At 43.8% G+C, this 24,810-nt stretch overlaps 1 protein-coding gene across 3 annotated transcripts in view; it reads right to left on the bottom strand.

The window, feature by feature from the left end:
* The window catches only part of LOC137382999 (coiled-coil domain-containing protein 60-like), a 109,687-nt gene that overhangs the window by 56,252 nt on the left and 28,625 nt on the right, over window positions 1-24,810 (bottom strand). For 2 of the 3 annotated variants that reach the window (XM_068055584.1, XM_068055586.1), the window contains 2 exons: window positions 8,266-8,451; window positions 3,245-3,397 (listed from right to left, as the gene is read on the bottom strand). In XM_068055584.1, the coding sequence (XP_067911685.1) occupies window positions 3,245-3,397; window positions 8,266-8,451 (339 nt within the window). The remainder of the gene's footprint in view (window positions 1-3,244; window positions 3,398-8,265; window positions 8,452-24,810) is intronic. The other variant, XM_068055585.1, reaches the window with a different exon arrangement.

Here is a 24,810-nt window from a genome sequence, read left to right as displayed (position 1 = left end):
TGCTAGACTATTATCCAAAACCCTTACCAGCTACTCCCAAGATTGCACTGTCACCCACTCCCTCACTGCACTAAATTCCCCCACTCACCAAATTCCCCGGGTCAAGTACTCTATGAAACAGTACCCTGTTGAGCTGAAATTTGTGCTACTTACTTTGTGCATATGCAAAAGCCTCCTGTATTTATACTAGAAAACATTCCAAAGAATTGAGTCAGCCCCTGCTGACCAGGTAACCAGTTCTAATTAGCTACCTAAATAACTCACTGTGCAGCTGCCACTAGCGGGTATCTTGTTTACCACTGACTATTGGGTTGAGACTATAAAAGAAACTGCAAGTTTTAAAGTTGAAGTGAGGCTAAATGCTAAATACAAAACTTGACTAGATTTTAAAGAGATCAACCCTTAAAATTCCCTCACTCACAAATTCCCCGACATAAGTACTCTGTTGAAGCAGTACTCCGTCAAGCTGGAATTTGTGCTACTCATTTAGATCTCTGCCAGCGCTTGTCAATGCTGCCTGTGGTCAACCACTATCAGATGCTTGAAAGCATGACTTGACTTTTCTTTTTCTCTGTCACTCTCTCTGCATTTTCCTTCTTTCTCTCTGCTCTGGGATATGTCTCTCTCTCAACCCAATAGTCCAGGTAAAATTAGGAACCCAGCATGTGGAGAAATATTATGGGCTGAATTTTTTATTTATTTATTTTTATTTTATTTATTTATTTAGAGATACAGCACTGAAACAGGCCCTTCGGCCCACCGAGTCTGTGCCAACCAAGAACCACCCATTTATACTAACCCTACAGTAATCCCATATTCCCTACCACCTACCTACACTAGGGGTGTATTTTACACTCGGCATTCTCTTGGCACAGAGCTTGGTGCAATGGGAGTGGATATCGAGGAATTTAGGCATGGCTGCCCAAGCCTTAAATTCGGTCGAGCGTTCAACGTGCTTGATTTAGCCTACATGATTTTACATCCACACCCAGATTCCCTATTTGCATTCCTATCCCATAAAGGTTTTCACAAACACAGGATAAAATCTACCCCATATATGCCTGTGTGGAGTTTGCAAGTTCTCCCTGTGTCTGCGTGGGTTTTCTCCGGGTGCTCCGGTTTCCTCCCACATCCAAAGACTTGCAGGTGATAGGTAAATTGGCTGTTATAAATTGCCCCTAGTGTAGGTAGGGAATATGGGATTACTGGAGGGTTAGCATAAATGGGTGGTTGTTGGTCGGCACAGACTCGGTGGGCCGAAGGGCCTGTTTCAGTGCTGTATCTCTAAATAAAAAATAAATAAATAAATAAATATATGCAAGAATCCATATTACCCATGCCAGTTACCAACTACTGAATTTGCAGCCATAACTCTAGACTGCACTATTCAAGACAGGAAAACAGGGTAGTATACTTAAGAGCTTTGGTTAGAACACTGGAAATTGGGTGCTGGCACAGGCAGTCAGTGATGTTTCTGGATAGAATGGGCTAATCACGAGCTATACATCAGTTCACTGCTAGGTAATGATGCCAGTTACCTTGAAATCAGGCACTTTAAACCTGAAGCATCTCAGGCAAAAAGCTGGTTAATGAATACACAGCATAATTATGAAAATCGACCTGTGAAGTGATTAGAGCTGATTGTTGAAAGGAAGGAAGAAACCACAGTGTAATTACAGCCCCTGATGGAAGATTTTACATGTCAGATTATTTAAGGTGGAAAGAATCAGCGAAATGGACAAATTAAAAAAAAAACATTATTTCAAAGTTGCAGCTATAACAAAAATATACATAGAAAGCTTAATGATATTGGAAATTCATGTGCTATTGGGAATCAAGCAATAAAGACCTGTAGATGCTTTGGAGAGGGTGCAGAGGAGGTTCACCAGGATGTTGCCTGGTATGGAGGACGCTAGCTATGAAGAGAGGTTGAGCAGATTAGGATTATTTTCATTAGAAAGACGGAGGTTGAGGGGGGACCTGATTGAGGTGTACAAAATCATGAGAGGTATAGACAGGGTGGATAGCAAGAAGCTTTTTCCCAGAGTGGGGGGTTCAATTACTAGGGGTCACGAGTTCAAAGTGAGAGGGGAAAAGTTTAGGGGGGATATGCGTGAAAAGTTCTTTACGCAGAGGGTGGTGGGTGCCTGGAACACGTTGCCAGCGGAGGTGGTGGACGCGGGCACGATAGCGTCTTTTAAGATGTATCTAGACAGATACATGAATGGGCAGGAAGCAAAGAGATACAGACCCTAAGAAAATAGGTGACATGTATAGATAGAGGATCTGGATCGGCGCAGGCTTGGAGGGCTGAAGAGCCTGTTCCTGTGCTTTAATTTTCTTTGTTCTTTGTTCTAGATTAGGACAGATTTGTGAATGTGATCCACATTGAAAAACCATAATGTTAGCTGCTTACAGACACAGGCCTAGAGAGAAAATGTGTTCTTGTAAGAAATCCCAAACTCATTTATGATAAACGTAATACCAATTTTGGTACATACAGAATGCACAGAAACTTTTCCCCACCTGCAAACAATTAGCAGGACACAATATGTTAAAATGGCTGCATCACGTTTTAATTAAGGTACATTATTACAAAGCATTTTGAGCTTGCATTGAATATTCTTGATCTTCATAATTCCATGAGTGAAATGTGTGGGATTTTTAATGCACATTTTAAAATATATTTTATCACCAAAAAATAAATTCCTACAACAGTGTCTACACTTCAAAAGTGCTTCATTGACTGTAAAGTGCTTTGGGATGTTCTACGGTCATGAAAGGTACTGTAGAAATACAAGTTACTTTTTTTCAATAAGTTCGGAGGCAGAATAAATTGTGTAGATGGGAGCAGGAAGTTACAAAGGATCATAGACAGATTAAGTGAGTGGGCAAAACTATAGCAGATGGAGTTCAAGGTGGGAAAGTGTGAAGGCATTCACTTTGGATTCAAGAAAGAGAGATCAAGAGCACGTTCTTAATGGTGAACGACCAGGAGTTGTGGAAAGCAAAGAGATTTGGGTGTCCAGATATATCAATCACTAAGGCCAGTGCACAGTTAATTAAAAGGCTAATGGAATGTTGGCCTTTATCTCAAGGGGAGCTGGAATATGATTATAAAATGGGTGGTTCCCTTGTAATAGGATGCATTGGATGTTACAATAAATATAGCTTAGCGATGTAGCATTCTTAAGTGATGAACATAAACAGTTGTCCAGGCCTAATCATTTGGAACTATACTCACACATCTCTCTCCGTCAATCTGGTTGAAACAAGGCTACAATGTAATGGGGTGTAAGGTCGTGCAGCCACAACCTTTCTTTTGCTAGAAGTCTTTCGGGAGCGGAGTCTTATTGCATTTGATTGTGGTGAGAAGACTGGTTCTGTTTCAAAAAACCTGTGCAAAACACCAATACATGAAAATATAGTCACAATCAAATGCCATCAAAATTGATATTTTTCATTAACTTGGAGCCCAACATTACTGAATGTTGAACAAACAAAAAGGGAACCTTCTGACACATACTGAGAGGTCAATACTGCAGAAAACCTAGAGGAGTGATAAAATATATTAAAAATGTACATTAAAAATCCCACACATTTCACTCATGTAACTATGAAGATCAGGAAAGGGTCTCCACAAAAATTCAATAAAAGGTCAAAATGCTTTGTAACAATGTGCATTAATTAAAATTTGATGCAGCCATTTTAACATACTGGCCGGAATTTTACCTTGAGCGGGTGGGAGCTGGACTCCGACTTAAATGTCGGTGGCAAACCCGCTTCCGCCAGCTTGGAGATCCGTCCTGTATTTTACGGATCCCCAGGCTTTAATTGGCCCGGGGCGGGACTTCCACCCGCTTGAGGGAGGAGGTCCCGCCTCAGTGAGCTGTCAGCCAATCAGCGGGCCGGCAGCTCTTAATCTCAGCAGCGTCATCAGGAGCGGTGGCCACTGCTGGGTCTGCAGCCCAGCTAACCAAGGAGGATACCAAGGAGCCGGGACTGAAGGTAAGCTTGAGTTGCCTCACCAGGGGAATCGGTCGTGCCCTGGTGAGGCTAGAGTGGTTGTTTGGAGGGAGGGGGGGCGTCTTAGATCCCAGGTTTGGGTTGGGAGGTGGGCCCGATTGCCAGGCTTCCCCCCCCTCCCTCCGGGGTGCGGAAAGGTCGGCAGCTATAGCTGGGCGGCCTTTCACGTCCCTGGCACACCCGCTTGCCATGGGTCAAATACCCATGGAGATGGGCGAGAGCTCTTAATTGGCCCTTAAGTGGCCACTTAAGGGTCTTGATTGGCCTCGGGCAGGTGGGCCGCCTCTCACCCCCTGCCCCCACGCCGGACCTCCGTAAACTTGGTCGGAGGCGGAATCGGGGTGATTAGGCCTCCCGGAGCCTGCCACTCAATTTTAAGCTGCCCCCACGCCACCATCCAACCCACTGGGGCGGCGTAAAATTCCAGCCACTGTATCAAATCTTTGTCCTTTTCCATAACTATTCTTAATCTAATTGAATTATGATCACTTCCACCAACATGCTCCTCAACTGATATCCCTTCCACCTGCCCAGCTTCATTCCCTAAAACTAAGTCCAGAACCATTCCCTCTCTTGTTGGGCTTGCGAAGTGCTGGCTAAAATGTTCGCCTGAATGCGTTTTAAAAATTCTGCTCCCTCTGTGCCTTTCACACTAATACTATTCCAGTTAATATTCATAATGTGAAGCATTATCTCTGCTGCATCTAGTGAAACATATTCTGTTAACAAATGTGCATTTCTCAGCCTTGGATTTCTTTAAACTCGCACTCGTCCAAGTATTTCACTGATATAATATTACCTGTGGGAAAAGCATAGTTGAACAACTCAAGTGCTTCTGAATGACAGCTACAGTGCTCTCAATGGCACATCCTATCCCTCCAAGGCAAGGCTTACCATTCCACTAACCCGAATGAAAATATCATTTTTAGATATGGGGGCAAGTTTAATCCCATCCATCTGGTGAAGCGCAAACGGGTGGGCAGTTAAAATTATCCAGTCTGCGGCTGCCCAGAGCTGGCAGTTGCCAATTCTAACTTGCTCCACTGAGCAGGTGGTAAGGACACCTGCCCAAAGCCAGTAGGTCCCTTTTTTATGTCGGCATGTGGGGTCCCCACATAGAGACCCAACTGCAATTTTAACATGACAGCCAAAGCAGGAAGCCACAGCAGTGAAAATGGTGGGGAAGAGGATCTGCAGGCAGAGAGGCCAAAACAGGTGCTTTTAAAAAAAACCTTTCCTTGCACGGCCCCAGGAAAATTCAGGCCTCCTTTGCACGGACTTGCTCCCTCTTCCTGATCGCAAGACCCATGCAGGATGGTCTCGGCAGCCAATCCCGGCTGTCCACTGGCAGCCTCTGGGCCATGTGATTTTCTACCGCTTTCCACCGACTTCCTAGCTGGAGCAGGTCGGCAAATTATAAATGAGATCCATAAGTTATAATACTCCAGCCTCCATTCCAGAGCAGCGTATTAGTTTTTAAACTCTCACGCTGCCCTGCTGTCCAAAACTGGCCCTGAGTTAAAGATCAAGCCTTTAATCCTGTTTAAGAGTAAGGTCTAAAGACACTTTAATGCTCCACCAGCACAGGAACCTGAAATTCTGAGGCTCCGTTGGCAGCAATAGAGCCTGAACATGGATCAGGATTTGGAGGTATGCGTCTATCACCTTATACTGCAATCTGCAGTGCAAGAAGTGGGACTAAGTGAAACTGAGCAAACAACCAGCATCAGCCTCCTTGCAAAGGAGAGGTTATGTTAATGAGGTCCTGTGCAGAAATTTACATTATGTGAGAAAACTCCACTATGTGCCCTGTGACTTCTTCTATTAGTACAGCAGTGTCCTGGCCTGCTGTAATTGGATTCTTAGAGATACCTTTCCATTCCAAAAGCACATTGAAAATCCACGTGAGCTTCGGTGGGAGCAGACTTCTTTACCTGCCGTTTGCTCCCTACATTAACTTACTCTGACATGGAAGCTTCCATTTTTTTAAACATATTTTCCTAGTTTCATTGGCAACCTTTCCTGATGTACTGATGACGACTGTGCTTAGCTTCCAGTGTCCCCAATTTCTAAAAACTGGAAGCCTATTACAATTAGTGAGCTGGGCTGGCCTCAAGATTTAGCTCAATTTCCTTTTTTAGTCTTAACTTTCTAATGTTTAAATTCACATTTCTTGCTACTTGGAGCTTTTGTAATTTACACCAAATCTTCGCCTGAACATAACCTGAGAGTTTAGTATAAATAAAGACTTGCATTGATCACACATAAGAATGTAGCCATCATTAGTACAGGAATAAGGCTGTCATGAAGGCAATTAATCAAAGCTAGAAATGCTCCTTTGCACCTTTGGTGGGGATTAAGATGCTGTAGTCAAATGATTTAGAAGCTTGTTGGTATTTCAATCTGTGGTAGGCGATCCTGAACTCTGGATTTATATCTACTTTGAGTGTAGTGCTGGAGAAAACCTTAAGAAGTCCATTTCTAAAAGATCCATAGCAACCATTTCCAAGACTTAACTAACATAATTCACTTCAGGATCACATTAAGCCGAGGTTTCAGATAAAAGGTAGTAATCAGTAGTATTGAAGAGCTAGAGCCAGTTGGGAATTAGTTGTAATAAGGCTTGAATTTAAATTGAGGGGTCCATAAAACAGGCCAGAACAGCTTGAGCAGCTAATGGAGCTTGCCTGAATTCACACAGCAAACTATTACTCACTCAGTACAAGACAGCATGGATTTTACTATATAAAAATGGAGGGGAGAATAGAAGAAGGAAACAAGGTGGCATAACTTGCCCTGCAATATCTAAAACAGTTGAGCTTCCAGCAGAGATAGTGCGGCAGTTCGATGCAAGTGAGCCTCTAATCATGCTCGATGATGAGTAAGGGGTTTCTGACATAGGGTTGCTGTATTTAGGCCAGCATCTACTGTGAAGATAGTTAGTAGCATAATCCAGATTGGTCTTCTGCTGCTGAATTAGTGGTGAGCCATCTCCCATATATCTTTGCAAAATTCCAGTTGTGGCAACTCCTGAATTTTCTCAAGGAGATTCTTTGCTGCAATATGATGCCCGATTTTGGGAGGCCATAAGGATTTTAACCCTGTCTAACCAGCAGAAACTGGGTGGGCAGGCAGTGAAGATGGCCCATGTAACTTACCAAACCAATCCGGTGTCTAGGTTCCAAGCTTAATCTGCTCTTCTGAGCATTCAAGAGGAATACCTCCTGGAAGCCAGATTGGGCATCGATGACATCATTAGGGCCCAGCTGCAATTTTAACTGGAGACCTGGATGGTTTCCCCACCAGGCCAACCCATTGAAGAGGAGCCAAGGTCAGAAGAGACCCCAAAAGGGAATGGATCTTTCCTTTTTTTAAAAAGTGTCTCCTCAACGCTCCCAAACGCGTTCGCAACCACTTACCCAAGTGCTGAGGACCATTCCTTCAGGCCCTCACCAGAGGGCTCCTGCCATCTGACATCTTGCTCCCACTCACCAGCTGGCCAGCTGCTGCTTCTTGCCAGATTACATGGGAGACAGACAGGGCCTATACAAGCACATCTCTGTAGCCAAAGCAAACCATCTTTGGTCGACTTGTCCAAGATGGTACCAGTGTGTCAAACAGTATAATATGCTGCTGCAAGTCAAGAAACCCAGATATATTTATGTTTCATGTCTTCCAAGACAGCAAGAGTAAAAGCTATATTAATCATACTGACTACACTTGAAAAGTATTTCATTAGCTATAAGGTGTTTTGGAACATCTTGAGGTCAATGAAAAGTGCTATATAAATACAAGTCTTTCTTCTTCATACCCAAAACCAGGAAAGGATCACTTCCTCCCAGCTAGCTATTGTCCTAGATCACCTTTGACCTGTGTTTACGAATTTTCAAAGCTGTTAAATCTGCAAAGAATGCTATCCACAGCATAGTAGGCTCTGAAGGGTGGCAAGGCAGAGACATGACCAAATAGGAGCATATGACTAAGTCCATGACCTTACCACCCATATAGAAGACAACAGGGGCTCTGTTTCTTAACATACAGATAATCATCTTTAGAATAAACTTTGTTTCTTTCAGTGTAGAGAAAAATTAACATTGAAGTTAAATTCCCTCCTGCCAAATCTCAATTATTATTCCATATAAAAGATAAAAAGGTGAAAGTTGGACATACATAACAGTGAAATGTATAGTAGATTAACTCCGCATTGTACACCTCTAATAATATCAAAGAACCACTTACCCCTTCACTTCATCTCGCTCTTCCTCAGATTCCTCGTCTGAAGAGAACTTGGGAGGTTGCCATTCTTTTCTGCGTTTCTCCATTAGTTTATTCTGCTCCATCAACAGCACATTTTGTTTCTCTTGCTCCTCTCTTCTCAACCGCTTGAAGAAACCTTGTCCTCGTTTAGCTGTGTTTACCAACTGCCTGTCAAACGAGTGTAGGAAATTTTGCATAAATATAAAAGCAGAATATCATCATGGTGGCAGATAGGAGGGCCTATTTTTCAACACATTTCTCCTTCCATTATAGGGTTGGGTGGTTAGGCCATAGTTTACTATACGACAGAGTTATTTATTAAAACTTTGAAGCGGAGGGCCATTCTCAATAGTCCTCCTATAAACTGCACTATAAAGTGATGGGACATGGATTGATCCTTTTAGTGGATGCTTTCAGTGCAGGATTTTCATTGGCCCTATGGATTGTGCAATAGCATTGCCTTCCTCGTTGCATTCCTGTCTCCACTTGCAGGAGAACAGGACGAGGAACATTTCTGAATCTCAGCTTTGTCAAGGTTCTACAGATAAGACAGTTTGTTGGTGATCCAGAGATTCAAGTCTATAACATAGTACAGGTAAGCCACAAGACAACCTTGGGCTGTAGTGTGAGTATTCTTGCTATGAAACCATTGGTAATATCAGCATGTATTAGCCAACAGGAAATGCATTAAGCAAGTTAGAACAAATCCTCCTGCGAGATTCTTTCCCTATCTCAAATGGGATATTTACTACAATGAAATACTTTATTTAGCAATCAGGAATGGAATAAATGATTCATTCACACACCAAAAGTGCAAACGTCAAGACTGAAAATTGAACCTGAACTCAAACAGGGCTCCAATACCTTTTATTGCAAGAGCCATCCATGAACATAAATGTGCCTTTACTCCAACATGTTTCTCTAATTCAATGTAGCTATTTTACAAATTATCTTGCATTCCAATAACAACAACTTGTATTTATAAAGCGCCTTTAACATAATAAAAATGCCCTAAGGTGCTTCACAGGAAGATTATCATACAAAATCTGACAACCTGCCACATGAAGAGATATTAAGAAAGTGACCAAAAGCTTGGTCAAAGAGGTAGGTTTTACGCAGCGATTTAAAGGAGAGAGGTGAAAAGGCTTAGCGAGGGAATTCCAGACTTTCAAGTCTAGAAAGCTGAAGGCATGGTGCAGCGTTGAAAAACAGGTTTCACAATAGGACAGAATTGGAGTAGTGCAGAGATTGTGAAGAGTTGTTGGACTGGTGGAGGTTACAGAAATGGGAAGCATATATTGGATTTGGAGGGAGTGCTGCGTAGATTTACTAGAATGATACCTGAACTCCAAGGGTTAAGATATGAGGAGCGATTAAACAAACCAGGTTGTATTCCTAGAATTTTGAAGGTTAAGGAGTGATTTGATTGAAGTTTCCAAGATATTAAGAAGAAAAGATAAGGTAGATTGGAACAAACTATTTCCACCAGCTGGGGAGTCTAGGACCGGAGGCATAGTCAGAAAATTAGAGCCAGGTCTTTCAGGAGTGAAATTAGGAAACACTTCTTCATGCAAAGGGTGGTAAATGTTTGGAACTCTTTTCTGCAAATGGCAATTGATGCTAGATCAATTGTTAATTCTAAAACTGAGATTGATAGATTTTTGTTAGCCAAAGATATTAAGGGCTCTGGGGCAAAATCGGGCCTATGGAGTTAGGTCGCAGATCAGCTATACTCTCATTGATTGGTGGAACAGGCTTGCGGAGCTAAATGGCCTACTCCTGTTCCTATGTTTCTATTAATCAGAGTAATTAAGGATATTTTGTTGGAGCACTTAACAAATGATTGGTTCTAATTTTCTGTCAGGGCTGCAGATATCCAAACAACCAAATTACATACTCAAAGCATGGGGGAAATTTATGACACTCTCAATAGTTTCAAGCCAGGAATGCAAAAGCTGCCAACTGTGGGTATTTCATCTACAAATGGTAGAAGGTCAATAGTGTAACAGAAAGAAATTTAAAGAGAAGAAAACATGATCAAAACTATGCATACTTGTATAAATGACCATAATACCTTGTTTGGGGTTCTGCCTTGTTGATTTAAAAGCCTTCGCTCTAATTTTTTTTGAGTGGCGTGCAGCAAGGAATATTTACATCAAGTACAGGTGCTAGGCAAGGGTTGATAGCTATATCAGAACTGTCAAAATTTTCATCAAAAAACACTATGATAAAGGTAGTCCCCATATCGCTACAGATGCAAATACAAGTAGCTTGGTACTAATAGCACTCAACAATGTTCTGGGTCACGTTTTACAACACAGCATGAATAAAAGCCAGGCAAAACATCATATTTTTATTTAAAATAAAAATCTTTCAAAATGAACTCCAGTTTCCACAATAACAGTGTCTCCCCACACCATCTCTTTGTTGAGATTGAGACAGAGAGGAACAGAGAAACTGATCACTTTTTAATTTACCTCACCTTTTGGAAATGTTTGAGAGGCGTTCTCAGCTGCTCTAGTTCGAGTACATTTTTCTCATTTACAGGACTTTACATTTTAAGTTACTCTGCAATTTGGCTAGTAATTTTACACACTTCAGTGTCCAGGCAGCTACTGAAGGGTGGCTGGGAACAGACACACAGGCACCATCTGCTTTCTCTGGATTGAGTTCCTGCTCTTGTAAACCTGGGAGAGGGAAGTGGGGCACTTCCATTTTCCCTCTGAGATCAGCCTGCCCTTCCCTATGCAGGAATGTGTTGTGTGACGTTGCTTACTGAGATGAGTTGCATGGACCTCAAGAGAGTCTAGGTACTCCCAAGGCTCCCTTTAGCCTTTCTGCAGAGTCTGTGAGAGCAGGTGAGAGCAGTGTGTACAGGGCAGAATATACTTCCACACTTTTAACCTTGCTGCTGTCCTGGACTAAAGGCAAAGGGCTTTCAGTTCTCAAATTATTCCAAAAAATCATAATTGACTAAATTAAACCATTTACATATCTATAGAGAGATAGTACTTTTTCAAATAAAGAAGAGTAAAAGCATAAATATTGGCCCAGGATTTCCCTGCTGTTCTATGAATAGTACCATGGGATCTTTTATATTCACCTATGAGGGCAGACAAGGCATGGTTTTAACATCTCAACCAAAAGACGGCATCTCTGATGGTACAGCACTCCATCAGTACTGGGCTGAAGTGCCAGCGTAGCTTCCATGCTCAAGTCTCTAGAGTATTAAACCCAAGACTGTCTGACTCAGGGGTGACAGTGCCGTCACTGAGCTAAGGCTGAGATATGGCCAGGGACAAATCATAAACAGCACCACTATACAACTTACTTTACTATCTCTTACAGCCTTTTACCAGATTCTTCTGGCTCAGTGTGACTAATGCCAGGGAAGAGCCACTAGTTAACAAAACAATGGGTATGATTTTTACCTCTGCAGTGCTGCCGAAACCTTCCCCCATGGCCTCTCTGGGGTTGTGTGCTCCTTCGGCAGCTGCTTCTGGAATGGCCCGTGCAGCATGCCATCTTGAGAAGGATGCCCACATGGGTCTCCCATGTGTGCGCCAGAAGCAGCTGAACTGGTGCTATGCTGACAACATACATCCCTACTGGCTGGAATGACACCCATTGCTCAAATTTAGACCATGCAGGTCCATTCTACAAATTCGTACATCGCTCACAAAGATCAGGCTTTCAGCTGCAAGAGAGGCCCAGATCAGTGTTAATGACCAGGCATCCAACTTGCAGGTAAAGTGATTTTTAAGAACGTCTTCTATTGCAAAGTCTCTGGAAGTACTGTGAAGTGTTTTTTTGGAGGTGTTGTGCTGAGTTCCTGGGTTTGCAGGGAGTGTTGCTGCATCCACACAGTGAGGGCAGAGGATTTGGTGACCTATCTACACAGAGGCTGCAACAGTTCTGGGGACAGGAGTTGCAGTGCCTCTGGGTCTACAGCACAGCAGGGAGATGGAGCAGAGACTGCAGGGAAGGCAAGCTCTGCATGATGCCCTCTGCCAAGTTGAAGCCAGAATCCTCCCTGCTCTTTGACAGTGACTGGGTGACAGGAAGCTATCTGGCAAGCCAGCCAGCATCTCGGTGTGCATGCTCATCAGCGTTGTCCTGTATGCCACCCCATCGAGTTTCTCATCCGAATCGCCTATAGCAGAACTAGTCAGCGATCTTGCCCTCCAGTGAGCTGGCAAAAGAACCACCCTTATCCCTAGACTGGCTGAAGCCCACTCATGCTTCGTGGTTTACCATGTGCTGATCCCAATTCTATACTAGCCTCCAGGTGCCAGTATTTTGAGCTGGTTGCTGTGAGTGTTGGATGAACTGACTGGGCCTCTTCATCAGTGGTGTAGTAATGCTCTCTCTCCTCCTCCTGGGGCTACTGTGGCTGGATGGACAGCAATTCTTGGGTATCTGAAAGCAGAAATTCAGGAGAAGGTTGGAATGGGAAGCAAGAGATCCACGGTGACACCATCTGCAGCTTGCTCATCATGCCAGCTGGCTGGCTGAGGGTGAGTTGAGAGTTCAAAAGAGGCATAAGGCAGGAATATACTGTCATCCTCAATGTTTTCAGCAACACCAGATGCCATGGTCTCTGTCGCAGCTGACTCCATAATATGGACAGCCATCTCCTCTGTAGGGTTCAGGAGATGCAGGAATCCTCGTCTTTGCTGCAGTCTCTGCTCTACTCCCTTCTACTGTGTGCCATCTGATCCTGCAAGAGGGAAGAATGCCAATGACTGTGCAGCACTGTGTTTGAGTGATGTGCCTGCCATAGCTGAATAGCTGGAAGTTATGTGAAGGCAGCAAGAGGTGACCATGAGCTGGCAGCATTAGTAGGTGTTTGAGGTTGAGGTGGAATATCTGGATATTAGGTGCGAGTCCTGAGTGCCAGGGGCTGATGAAGGCTGAGTGATGAGGGTCTGGTGCACTAAGCAGCATAAGAGGCTGGTGCTATAGTGGATAGCAGATGTCAAGTGAAGATGCATTCACTGACCTGAATGCACACACTGAGGCAGCCAGCAGTGCAAAAACTGCTTGGCCCTGTGCTACAATCATGGAAATGAGGTGGCAGCACCAAATTTGCATGCTGCTCACTGCCACAGGAACCGGCGCGGGCAGGTTACGAATCACGGCACCCCCACCCGATTATCAGCACTATACAATTTTTAGCCCAATTTATTTTTGCAGCTGGTGTATGATTTCATCATAGTCAAGCACACTCGTCATTTTAAGTTTCACACTATTCTAAAACCTACTATGGGTTAAGCCACACTAATCAAACATCCTGTTTGCATATTTATAGACCATGATGATTATTCAACTCTTATCTATTTTATCAGTCACCATAACAACTGCAAACGTCAAGCTGTTAAAGCTACAACCCATTACCTGATGATATTCTGAATGATGAGTTTATTGCTGTAAATGAGGTTCAGCCAGCAGCCCTGATAAAGAAATTGTTTGCAGACAGTCTGAGAACTGCCTCCTACTTACACCTCATCAGCATGTCAAGTGCTCTGAACAGCATTATTAAGGAAATTAACATGCTATTCACAGTAGAGGCAAAGCTTTAATTAACGCTTACTGTTTACATGGGAAAAGAAAATCAGGATGATTATATTCCTTGATGAAAATTTTATAGAAGCAGCACATACATTATAGAGGAGCTGCTGCGATGGGGATGCATAAATCACCAGAGCTGGACCAAAACTCTGTACCTTGGCATCAAAATGGTATACTCTTGTAGGTCCTGTTTGTATAATAGCAAATCATTGCAGATGCTGGAAATCTGAAATGAAAACGGAAAATGCTGGAAATATTCAGCTGGTCAGGCAGTTTCTGTGGAGAGAAACAGTTAATGTTTCAGGTGGGTGACCTTACATCAGATCGGGAAGAAGTTAGAGATTTAGTTCAGAGCCGGGAAATGGGTGGGGTGGGGGGAGCGGGGGTGGGGGGGTGGGGGTGGTGGGAGCGAAATTAAAGAGCAAAGGGAAAGCCCCTGTTCCCCACTCTAATCAACCATCCTCTTTGTTCTTTCCTCTACCCCCATGGCCCTTTTTCCCCCTGACTCTGCATTTGCTTATACACTGTTAAATCTCTAACTTCTTTCAATTCTGATGCAAAAAACATCAACCTGAAACATGAATTCCATTTCTCTCTCCACAGATGCTGCCTGATCTGCTGAGTGTTTCTAGCATTTTCTGTTTTTACTTCAGATTTCCAGCATCCGCAGTATTGTGTTTTTGTTTTCGGGTTCAAGTTGTGCTGTGTGATCTCGGTAATGAATGCATCAATGCGTTCCCGTGAAATTTCTTTGTCTGCTAATTCAAAGGCAGGACTAATCGTTAAACATTAGTATTCGCACAAGATTTCAAACTGATTTCAAGACAGCATCAGTACACGCATTATCATATCCTTGTGACATCCCAAAGTGCTTCACAGCTAATAAATTACTTATTGAAGTGTTTTAGTGTTATTCTAGAGGCAAATGCAACCACCAATTTGCTCATGGCAAGGGAATAAACAAATGACTAGATAACCCTTTTTTTGGCATGTTGATTGAGGTAAGTGTGTTGATCAGGACATGGTACACTTCTAATGTTTGACTCTAATGGACTGGCATTTGTCCCTTTTGCATCCAAAATCCAGTAATGGGACAAAAATCAGGAAATAAAATGTGAACTTATCACTGCCAGTCGGCCTCTTCCAACTTTCAGACGGACCTCAATTTAGGTGTTCAGTGCTTCCACTGAAAACAGGTGGGAGCCCAGTAGGTATATGTTAATTAGGAGTCAAGAGATGGTATCAGGACCCCCAACCCTTAATGCCACTTCCATTTCAGTCAGGACTACTTCTTCAACCCACCCACCCACCCACAAACCATGGGCAGCACATGCCGAGACACAGCTACTACAGCATAGTTTAAAAGGACACTCACCTGCTCTCATTTTAAATGCTGCAACAGCTCAGCAGATATTCTCCTAATAGTTTATAGTGATTTCTGGCTACACAGATGATTTTAAAGTGCTTCCAGAAGCTGTACGATTTTCTGAAATTTTATGGGGTTTCTGGAAGCACATTATTTCTAGAGGGGATCCTTCTGGCAATTGCACTCTGGCTAGACGGAGAAGAGTAACAGCAGCAACAGAATCACAGATTGATACAGCACAGAAGGAGGTCTTTTGGCCTGTCGTTCCTATGCAGGCTCCTTGAAACAGCTATCCAGTTAGTTTGGAACAGTGCTGCAGCTGTAGACTCAAGCTACAAGGACGTTGCAGTCCTGAATTTCTTTACCTCCAACAAGGATGCAGTACTGTCAGTCAGTCTATAATTCACACTTGCTTCAAGCACGTGATGGATGCCATGTTTACTAAAGCACCCACTTTCATTTTGAACCTATGGTCAATGGCTGAACTGTGCGACAATCACATCCATGGCTCAACTGGAACCCTCACCAAGCAAACCATTGGAGTCCTCAAGCACTGATTCTGATGCCTCAGCTTCCTCAAATGTAGCCCAGGACAATTTCTTAACTCAAGGATAATAGTTTTCTGTAATTGCCTATTTGCAATGGGGAAGCACATGGAATCACAAGTGAGCGAGGGCCTTCAGCATGATGAGCGAGACAACACTGATTACAGAAAGTGACAAGGAGGTAAGGGGCTCTGACATCTGCTTGCAGCCAGAGCTCACTGATGAGCACCTCAGCTGAACAATCTGTGCCCCCTGCATTCACAGCCACAAGCAACATTTAGCACCTTGTTCTTAATCAGTATCAAATTTCAGCTGCCACCAATTTACGCACTGCAGATTTAATCTACTACTTTTCGTTGGTCCCAAGTCGTTGTGTAGCAGATTTCTCCAGTCTGTCTGCTAGTTCTGATGAACAATCATACTCAATGCAAATCTTTCATACTTTCTCCAATGCTGATGAACTTTCTGTAACTCTGCGTAATTATGATTGGACCTCCTTTAGGGTGGGGTGCCTATACTTTCCTCAGATCACCAATGATGCAATTGGAGCTGCAAGACGTTAATCTGTACTGAGACAATGGCCTTGATATTTACAGGGAGGTGCGGCAGAGCAGGGTGGGGTGGTGGGGAGGAGAGTGGGGAGTCCTGGATAGGAAACACAGAGATACTGATTTTCTGGACGTCCTGCAGCTATTAACTGCAGGACTTTGCAAAAATTGTTTTCTGCTGGTTTCCTGGCCAACAACCAGCCTGACTGACAGCCTGTCCCGCTGTCGGGCAGGATAGCCTGTGGCACATGGCTGGAGTCATGAGCAGAAAGCAGGTAGGGAGCCAGGGAGAGATCGTTTTCCGGGATGGTGTGGGGGTGGGGAGCACACAGATTGTGGGGGAGGGAGGGGGAAGACGGTGGTCAGGGCATGTTAGAGATCATGATTTGGGGATTTAAATTGGAGGTTGGAGAGGGAGAGATTGCAGGGATGGGGGAGACTGGGGGGGAGTGGGCTGTGGGTTGGCCAATCAAAGGAAGGGAAGCAGGTTAACTGGTTGGACCAGGGGTGGGGGAAAGACTCCTATTCCTCTTGGCCCACACGCAGTACTCTAAAGGCTGTTACCTTATGGATCTGGTCCTTCTCGCCTCCTTTTACCTGCTGGCTTTCCCGAGGCCTGAGAAACCTGGCCCAAATGCCTTAATAATAAAAGGTTTGCTGCAATGGAGACTCACAGCCTCCTTAAAAGTGGTTACCAACAAACCTACATCCTGAGAACAGATTGGTTGGTCGCCCATCTGCCCCTACCTGCCTCCATTAAAACCGGAATTGAGTGAAAAGCACATTTTGAAAATTTTAAACTTCTCTTAGACCCAAACCCACCCATTCTGGGGTTACAATTACCCCCAATATGGGAAAAGCAGCATTAATATGGCTGTCTCAGGCTTAGTCTTAGTCTAAATGCTAATGTCATCTTTAATCCTGAAAGAGGAATCACTTCACTTTGATTTCCTTGATTTACTTTCAGGAGCAAAAGCTGTTCAAATTTAGCAAACTATTCACTGCTTAACCCAACTCATTTCCGAAATGTTTTTGTAACAAATTTAGAACTGTGCCCCATTATCTGTGGTAATAGTCCAAAACTATCTAAGTATAAAGAAAGCAAGTATTCAAATTATTTATTTATTTCGAGATGCAGCACTGAAACAGGCCCTTCGGCCCACCGAGTCTGTGCCGACCAAGAACCACCCATTTATACTAATCCTACAGTAATCCCATATTCCCTACCACCTACCTACACTAGGGGCAATTTACAATGGCCAATTTACCTATCAACCTGCAAGTCTTTGGCGGTGGGAGGAAATCGGAGCACCCGGCGTAAACCCACGCGGTCACAGGGAGAACTTACAAACTCCGCACAGGCAGTACCCAGAATTGAACCCTGGTCCCTGGAGCTGTGAGGCTGCGGTGCTAACCACTTTGATGCTGATGCACATTCTTAAAGTATTTATTAACTCTGACAATAGATGAAACTAGGACACAGCAATTATTCCTTATCTTTTGAGCCATGTGATTAAAGCATATAATGAATTCCTTGTTTGGAAATTCAGCCTCTAATAAAATAATGGCATTATTAACAAAAGTAATACTAAAAGAAGCTTATCACTGTAAAGATTATTTCACAACTGAAAACTTCTAAAGTAAAAGTAACACTAAGTAATGGGTTTGAAGGCAGAAAGACTGAGTCATACTAGGGGAAAATAACATTTGGTGTGGATAAATTAAAGAGCAATGACATGCCTGTCACACCTCAAGTGTCACATTCAATAGAAAGTGAAAGAAAGGCAGGCGGTCATTAGCCTCTTAATGACCTTCAGATGTACCTAACAGCAATTCTACCTTGTGGCCTTCAAAGTACAGGCAGATTACACATAACTTAACACTTAACAGTGGAATAATAAATCATGAGTTGTATGGTGTAATGCTCCTAATTTATAAAACTGTATCCTCCAATTTACTGTGAGCAATACCATGGGGAGTTCTAGTAATTTCTTTTTAAAATCAATACTGGAAATTTGAAATAAAAGCTGGAAATACGGAACAGCTCAATTAGCATCTGGCAAAAGATCATTCAAACAGGTCACATTTGAAACATCAACCTTTCTGATGCTGATTATTTCCAACATTTAATGTAGATGGTGTGTAGGACATTTGGGCAAAGCCACTTGTAGATATAGTATTCCATCCCATGTGCAAGATATTCACAGCTTTCTTACACCTCTAACTCTTCATTCTAGTGTAATAGGATGCCCCCAATGATCCATTTAAGCCTCTCTCCAATTACTCTCATCTATCACAGCCTTTGGAGTCGGGCTGGTAAATTTGTCCAAACCCAGTCCTGCATGAAAGCATCAAAGTATGCATATTTAATGACCAGCAACCTTTTCAAGAATATCTGTATTTAATTGCTGTATTATTTATGTGTTCTCCCTGTACGCCTTCACCTTTTGCCTGTTTTGTACAGAGGTGGGGAGTAGCTCCAGAAGCTAATTACAAGAGAAGCCTCTTGTAGCTAAAGCAAAGAGATGAAAAATAGTGGTTTCTAAGCAACGAACAACACTGGTTATTGTGAACATGAATCAACACTGCAGAAACTAAATTTGTAAATTGTCCTAATTTCATCCACTCATGACTAGGTTACTCTGATCATGAACATTTTAACTCTTGCATTACTTATGGATTCAACAACATAATGGATTCCTAATCGCTGATTCTGCTACAGCAAATTACATCCTCTCCAGTTCAACTTGTTCAGCAGCTTGAGTCGTTAATATCTTTTACGATTTTGTTAGTCACTGTCTTAATCATTTCAGATCTCTCCCACTTATTACACATGAACTATACTTCAATGGAAAGGTTGGCAGATGATTGCTTTACCAGTCACACACTAAAACCAGATACAGTAGGAACAGTGGCAACCTTGGCTCAATGGTAGCACTCTTGCCTCTGAGTCAGAAAATTGTGAGCACAAAATCTAGGCTGACACTTCAGTGTAGTACTGAGGGAGTACTGTACTGTTGGTGGTGCCATCTTTCTGATGAGATAGTAAACTGAGGCCATGTCTGCTCACTCAGGTGGGCATTAAAGATCCCATGGCACTATGTGAAGAGCAGTTAAGCTCTCACAGCTGTCCTGGACAATACTTATCCCTCAACCAACATAACTAAAACAGTTATTTAATTGCTGTTGTGGGACTTTGCTTTGCACAACTTGACTGCTATATTCTACAAAAGTAACTACACTTCAAAAGTTCTTAATTGGCTGTAAAGTACTTCAGGGTGTGCTGAAATCCTCAAAGGTGCTACATAACTGAAATTTCTTTTCTTTCAGTGTAGATGGACTCACCCTTTAGTTTTAGTGCCTCCTTCTTTCTTCCTTAGTTTCACACCATTACAGATGGATCACACAATGCCAAAAAAAAGCAAGTTCTGATCCTGATTGGGGTGGGTTTTGTGAGTGACATCTCACCTGACCCAAACACACCTATTTTTGGGGGGGTTAAAACTACCTCCCATACACCATGGCTGAGATTTTGACTTGACAACAGGGGTCTCGACCACCGGCGAAAGCCCCGCATCACCTCCTCTTGGGAAGGCCTGCCAAATCAAGTGCCAATTTGACATTTTAGTGGACAGCAGCAGGCCTTCCCCGGGATCAAGGACTCTGGCGGCCAGAGTCCCACCTGCTGAGAGCTGCCAGCCAATCAGAAGCCAGCAGCTCTTTAACTGAGCAGTGCCATCACGGAGGCGGTGGCTGCTGCCGGTACTGGACTCACCAGGGCCCTGAAACCAGTTAAGTCTCAGCAAGAGTTGTTTCGGGGGGTGGGGGTGGTGAAGGAGGGGTGTGTAGGGGGGGGCTGGTCAGCAGCAAGAGCAAGGGCAGGGGATGGCTCCCAGCGAGCCCCCTCCCATCCCAATGGCAGGTCCCTGGATCAGGCACAAGTGCCGTTTAACGAGGGACCCCCCCCCACCCAGAGCCAGCAGCACCCCACCCATTGCTGGGCTAATTCCGGCAGCAGCGGGATGAGGCCCTTAATTGGGCATCAATTGCCTACATAAGGGCCTCAAATGGTGGAAGGGTAGGAAGGCTGTTCACAAGCCTTCCCACCCCAGAATTAATTTGGGTGGCGGCGGGAAGGTGGAGGGGTCACGCCCCCCACCACCATCCCGCCCGATTATATGCTCTCACCGCCCCCAAACCCGGCACAGAGGAACAGCATAAAATTACCTCCCATGTTTCATCACTCGGCAGTGCAACTTGCTATTTCATCAATGCACTGTGCCAGCAGATTACCCAAGTGACCTTTATTAAACAATATTAGTGAAACTGTTCCATTGGTCAAGTGATACAAACTAGTTGTGACGTCATTCAAAATTAATGCTGAATCCAGGGAGAAATTCTTCTTCTTACTTCCTTCAGCCTAATGGTTATGCAAGTGATTTGACACAGTGTGACATTCCACAAATTTCTACACTTAACCAGGAAAGATTATCTGGTATAATCTTTTTTTAATTTGTTCGGGGAAATGTGGGCATTGCTGGCTAGACCAGCATTTATTGCCCATCCCTAATTTCCCTTGAGAAGGTGGTGGTGAGCTGCCTTCTTGAACCACTGCAGTCCTTGGGGTGTAGGTACACCAACAGTGCTGTTAGGAAAGGAGTTCCAGGATTTTGACCCAGCAACAGTGAAGGAACGGCGATATAGTTCAAAGTCAGGATGGTGTGTGGCTTGGAGGGGAACCTGCAGGTGATAGTGTTCCTATGCTTCTGCTGCCCTTGTCCTTTTTCGTGGTACAGATTGCAGGTTTGGAAGGTGCTGTCGTAGGAGCCTTGGTGAGTTGCTGCAGTGCATCTTGTATCTGGTACACACTGCTGCCACTGTGCGTCGGTGGTGGAGGGAGTGAATGTTGAAGGTGGTGGATGAGGTGCCAATTAGGCAAGTTGCTTTGTCCTGTATAGTGTCGAGCCTCTTGAGTGTTGTTGCAGCTGCAAGTGGGGTGTATTCTATCACACCCCTGACTTGTGCCTTGTAGATGGTGGACAGGCATTGGGGAGTCAGGAGATGAGTTACTTGCCACAGAATTCCCAGCCTCTGACCTGCTCTTGTAGCCACACAATTTATGTGGCTGGTCCAGTTTAGTTTCTGGTCAATGGTGACCCCCCCCAGGACATTGATAGCGTGGTATTCAGCGATGGTAATGCTATTGAACATCAAGGGGAGATGGTTAAAGATTCTTTCTTGTTTGAGATGGTCATTGCCTGGTACATGTGTGGCGCGAATGTTACTTGCCACCTTTCAGCCCAAGCTCAGATGTTGTCCAGGTCTTGCTGCATCTGAACATGGGCTGCTTCATTATCTGAGGAGTCGCGAATGGTGCTGAACACGGTGCAACCATCAGCGAACATCCCCACTTCTGACCTTATGATGGAGGGAAGGTCATTGATGAAGCAACTGAAGATGGTTGGGCCTAGGACACTACCCTGAGGAACTCTGGCAGTGATGGCCTGGAGCTGAGCTGACTGACCTCCAACAACCACAACCATCTTCCTTTGTGATAGGTATGACTCCAACCAGCGGAGATTCCCATTGACTCCAGTTTTGCTCGGACTCCTTGATGCCATACTCTGTCAAATGCTGCCTTGATGTCAAGGGCAGTCACTCTCACCTCACCTCTGGAGTTCAGCTCTTTTGTCCATGTTTGGATCAAGGCTGTAATGAGGTCAGGTGCTGAGTGGCTCCAGCGGAACCCAAACTGAGCATCAATAAACAGGTTATTGCTGAGCAAGTGCCGCTAGTTAGCATTGTCATCGACACATGCCATCGCTTTGCTGATGATCAGGAGTTGACTGATAGAGTGGTAATTGGTTGGGTTGGATTTGTCCTGCTTTTAGTGCACAGGACATACCAGGGCAATTTTCCACATTGCGGGGTAGATGTGTTGCAGATGTACTGGAACAGCTTGACTAGGGACGCAGCTAGTTCTGGAGCACAAGTCTCCAGTACTATTGCCAGAATGTTGTCAGCGCCCATTGCCTTTGCAGTATCCAGTGCCTTCAGCCGTTTTTTGATATCACGTGGAGTGAATCAGATTGGCTTAAGACTGGCATATGTGATGCCGGGAACTTCAGGAGGAGGCCAGAGCCCAGTCCTACCAGATCCCCACCTATTATGTGGTCTGTACTGATTTTCCATTAGATATTCTTCTGTGGTGGCTTTGCCATCAAGTATGGCAGAGTAGGACTTGCTGCCTGAATACTACAAATATTACATATAAAACGTCCCGGGTCAGGAGTTTGTTAAAACAGCTAGTCACATGACTAACCTGCTGGCCCAGGTTTTTGTTTGAACTGCTCACAGCACAGTTTGGGTCAGATTGCAACTAAACTTGGAAGAAGAGAGCCTCTCTCCTGGCTAGCTCTCTCTCTCGCTCACAAATCTCTGGATCCATTTAAGTCACTTAAACCTCAAGAGAGAAAAGACTCCTACATTGAAACAAGTTTTAAAGCATGCACTGGGCCCCAACGAAACAGCAAGGTGTAACAGCAATCAAAGACTCTACATCGAACTCAAAGGACTATAAATAAACCCCAGCTATTGCCTCAAACTTTTTCCTTTTATTCTTTCTACTTTTCTGTCTCTATCTGCATGTGTGTTTATCGCGTATGCATGCTAGCGTGGTTGCGTCGCGTATTCGTACTCGTACTCATTAACCGGATTGACAAACTTCCATCTTTCTTGTTTAAATCTAAGAAAATCTGTCTGGTTGATTTCTTTGCCTTACAATTGGAGAGCAGTGAACAAGGATTCACTGAAGGGGAGCTAAAAACAGTGTTTTTAAAATTAAACCCTGTTACAGTTAAACTAGACAAAGGCTGAGAGGGAACCCCTAGACCCCTTCGTCACTGGTTGTAACAATTGTGTTTGCAATTTGCAGGTCACCGTATAAAATCACAGCCTACTGTAGACCGACTCCCCACCTGAATGTAAAAATGGGGAGCACATCTGTCCAATAGAATCCTATATCAAGTGTGAGTATTAAAACATCCAAGTCTATTTAACGCCAACAAAGTACTAGAAGCGGTAGAAGTACTTTTCCAACAGCAACAGAAACAACATAACCTTGAAAATAAAAATATTCTTAAAAATCAAAACCTAAACTAGTTCCTCAAGTATTTCCCACTAACAGGAATTGCACCCACCTGGCCTTTCGAAAGTCATTGCATTTTCCCTATGCGGACACAGATGATTTTCACAAATATTTGGTTATAGCATCCCTCTTAGAAGACCTACCATTTTCCTTAGCAATTTTCCTACACCAGCCTGTTCCATGATATAAGCTGGCCTGACACTTCAGCACCATGGACTGGTGGGACAATCACAGGGCTGCCAGTGCTCATATAGCCCAGCATGAACCATTGCCTTCAGGAAAGGTGTGGACAAAATCTGGGAGAGAAACGATGACAGTTTTGGCATTTGTGTGCATGCAGTAGGAAGATAGACAGGTGATCATGTTCATAAATTCACTCAACCACTTTGCATTTATAAACATATCGAAATCCATTCACACAGGGGAGATGTCAGAGGTAGGTTCTTTACACAGAGTGGTGGGTGCGTGGAATGCGCTGCCAGCGGTGGTAGTAGAAGCAGATACATTAGGGTCATTTAACCGACTCTTGGATAGGTACATGGATGATAGTAGAATGAAGGGTAGGTAGCTAGTTTGATCTTAGAGTAGGTTAAAGGTTCGGCACAACATTGTGGGCCGAAGGGCCTGTACTGTGCTGTACTGTTCTATGTTCTATGAACCTGATCATAGTCTATGACTGAAAAGGCAACCATTTACCTTGCTCTACGAGATCTAATGTGGCATGACTTTTAATCTTAAGAAAAGTCTGACTGAGTCTGAGTTGGTATATCTGCCTGTGTCACAGGCAGTGCTTGTGCAGACAGCTGAACAAATAAGCAAGTAACATTCCAATTCTCACCTCTGAAGAAAGTGCCGCATTAGCACAGAACACATGAGGTGTGAAAGAAAAGTGTTTGTCTCACACTTTGGAACTAGGAGAGCAGCTGTGCGAGTCCCACAGGATCTCCTTCCTGCTAACTGAGCTCTGAGTCACAGCACACTTGTGGCTTGATGTACACCCAGTCCGCTGTTCTCATCGCTTTTCTAATATAACAATGGGACCTGCTACATGGGCGCCTGCTCAGAGAGGAAAAGTGGCATTATTGGCTGAAACTCTGTGCCACCCAGAAGAAAAGCCAAATATTGTCTTTTATCTTAGCTTCAGGTGCTGCAATTTTGATGTTCCTGCCTCCTTAATAGGATTGGAGCATAGAAATCCTGAATTGCTGCAAATGAGCACAAGAAAGATAGTGTAAATTTAAGGGGCTGTTAAATAGCATGGGATCCATGGCAGTGATGCTGACACTTCAGCAGTGACGCTCAACAATAATTTTATCTTGGTGTATAATTCATGTTCACCCTGAGGTTGGA

This window comes from Heterodontus francisci, chromosome 23 (assembly GCF_036365525.1).
Source record: "Heterodontus francisci isolate sHetFra1 chromosome 23, sHetFra1.hap1, whole genome shotgun sequence".
Taxonomy (NCBI): domain Eukaryota; kingdom Metazoa; phylum Chordata; class Chondrichthyes; order Heterodontiformes; family Heterodontidae; genus Heterodontus; species Heterodontus francisci.
The sequence above is the reverse complement of the archived record's forward strand: the minus strand, read 5'-3'. Positions and strand labels throughout refer to the sequence as shown.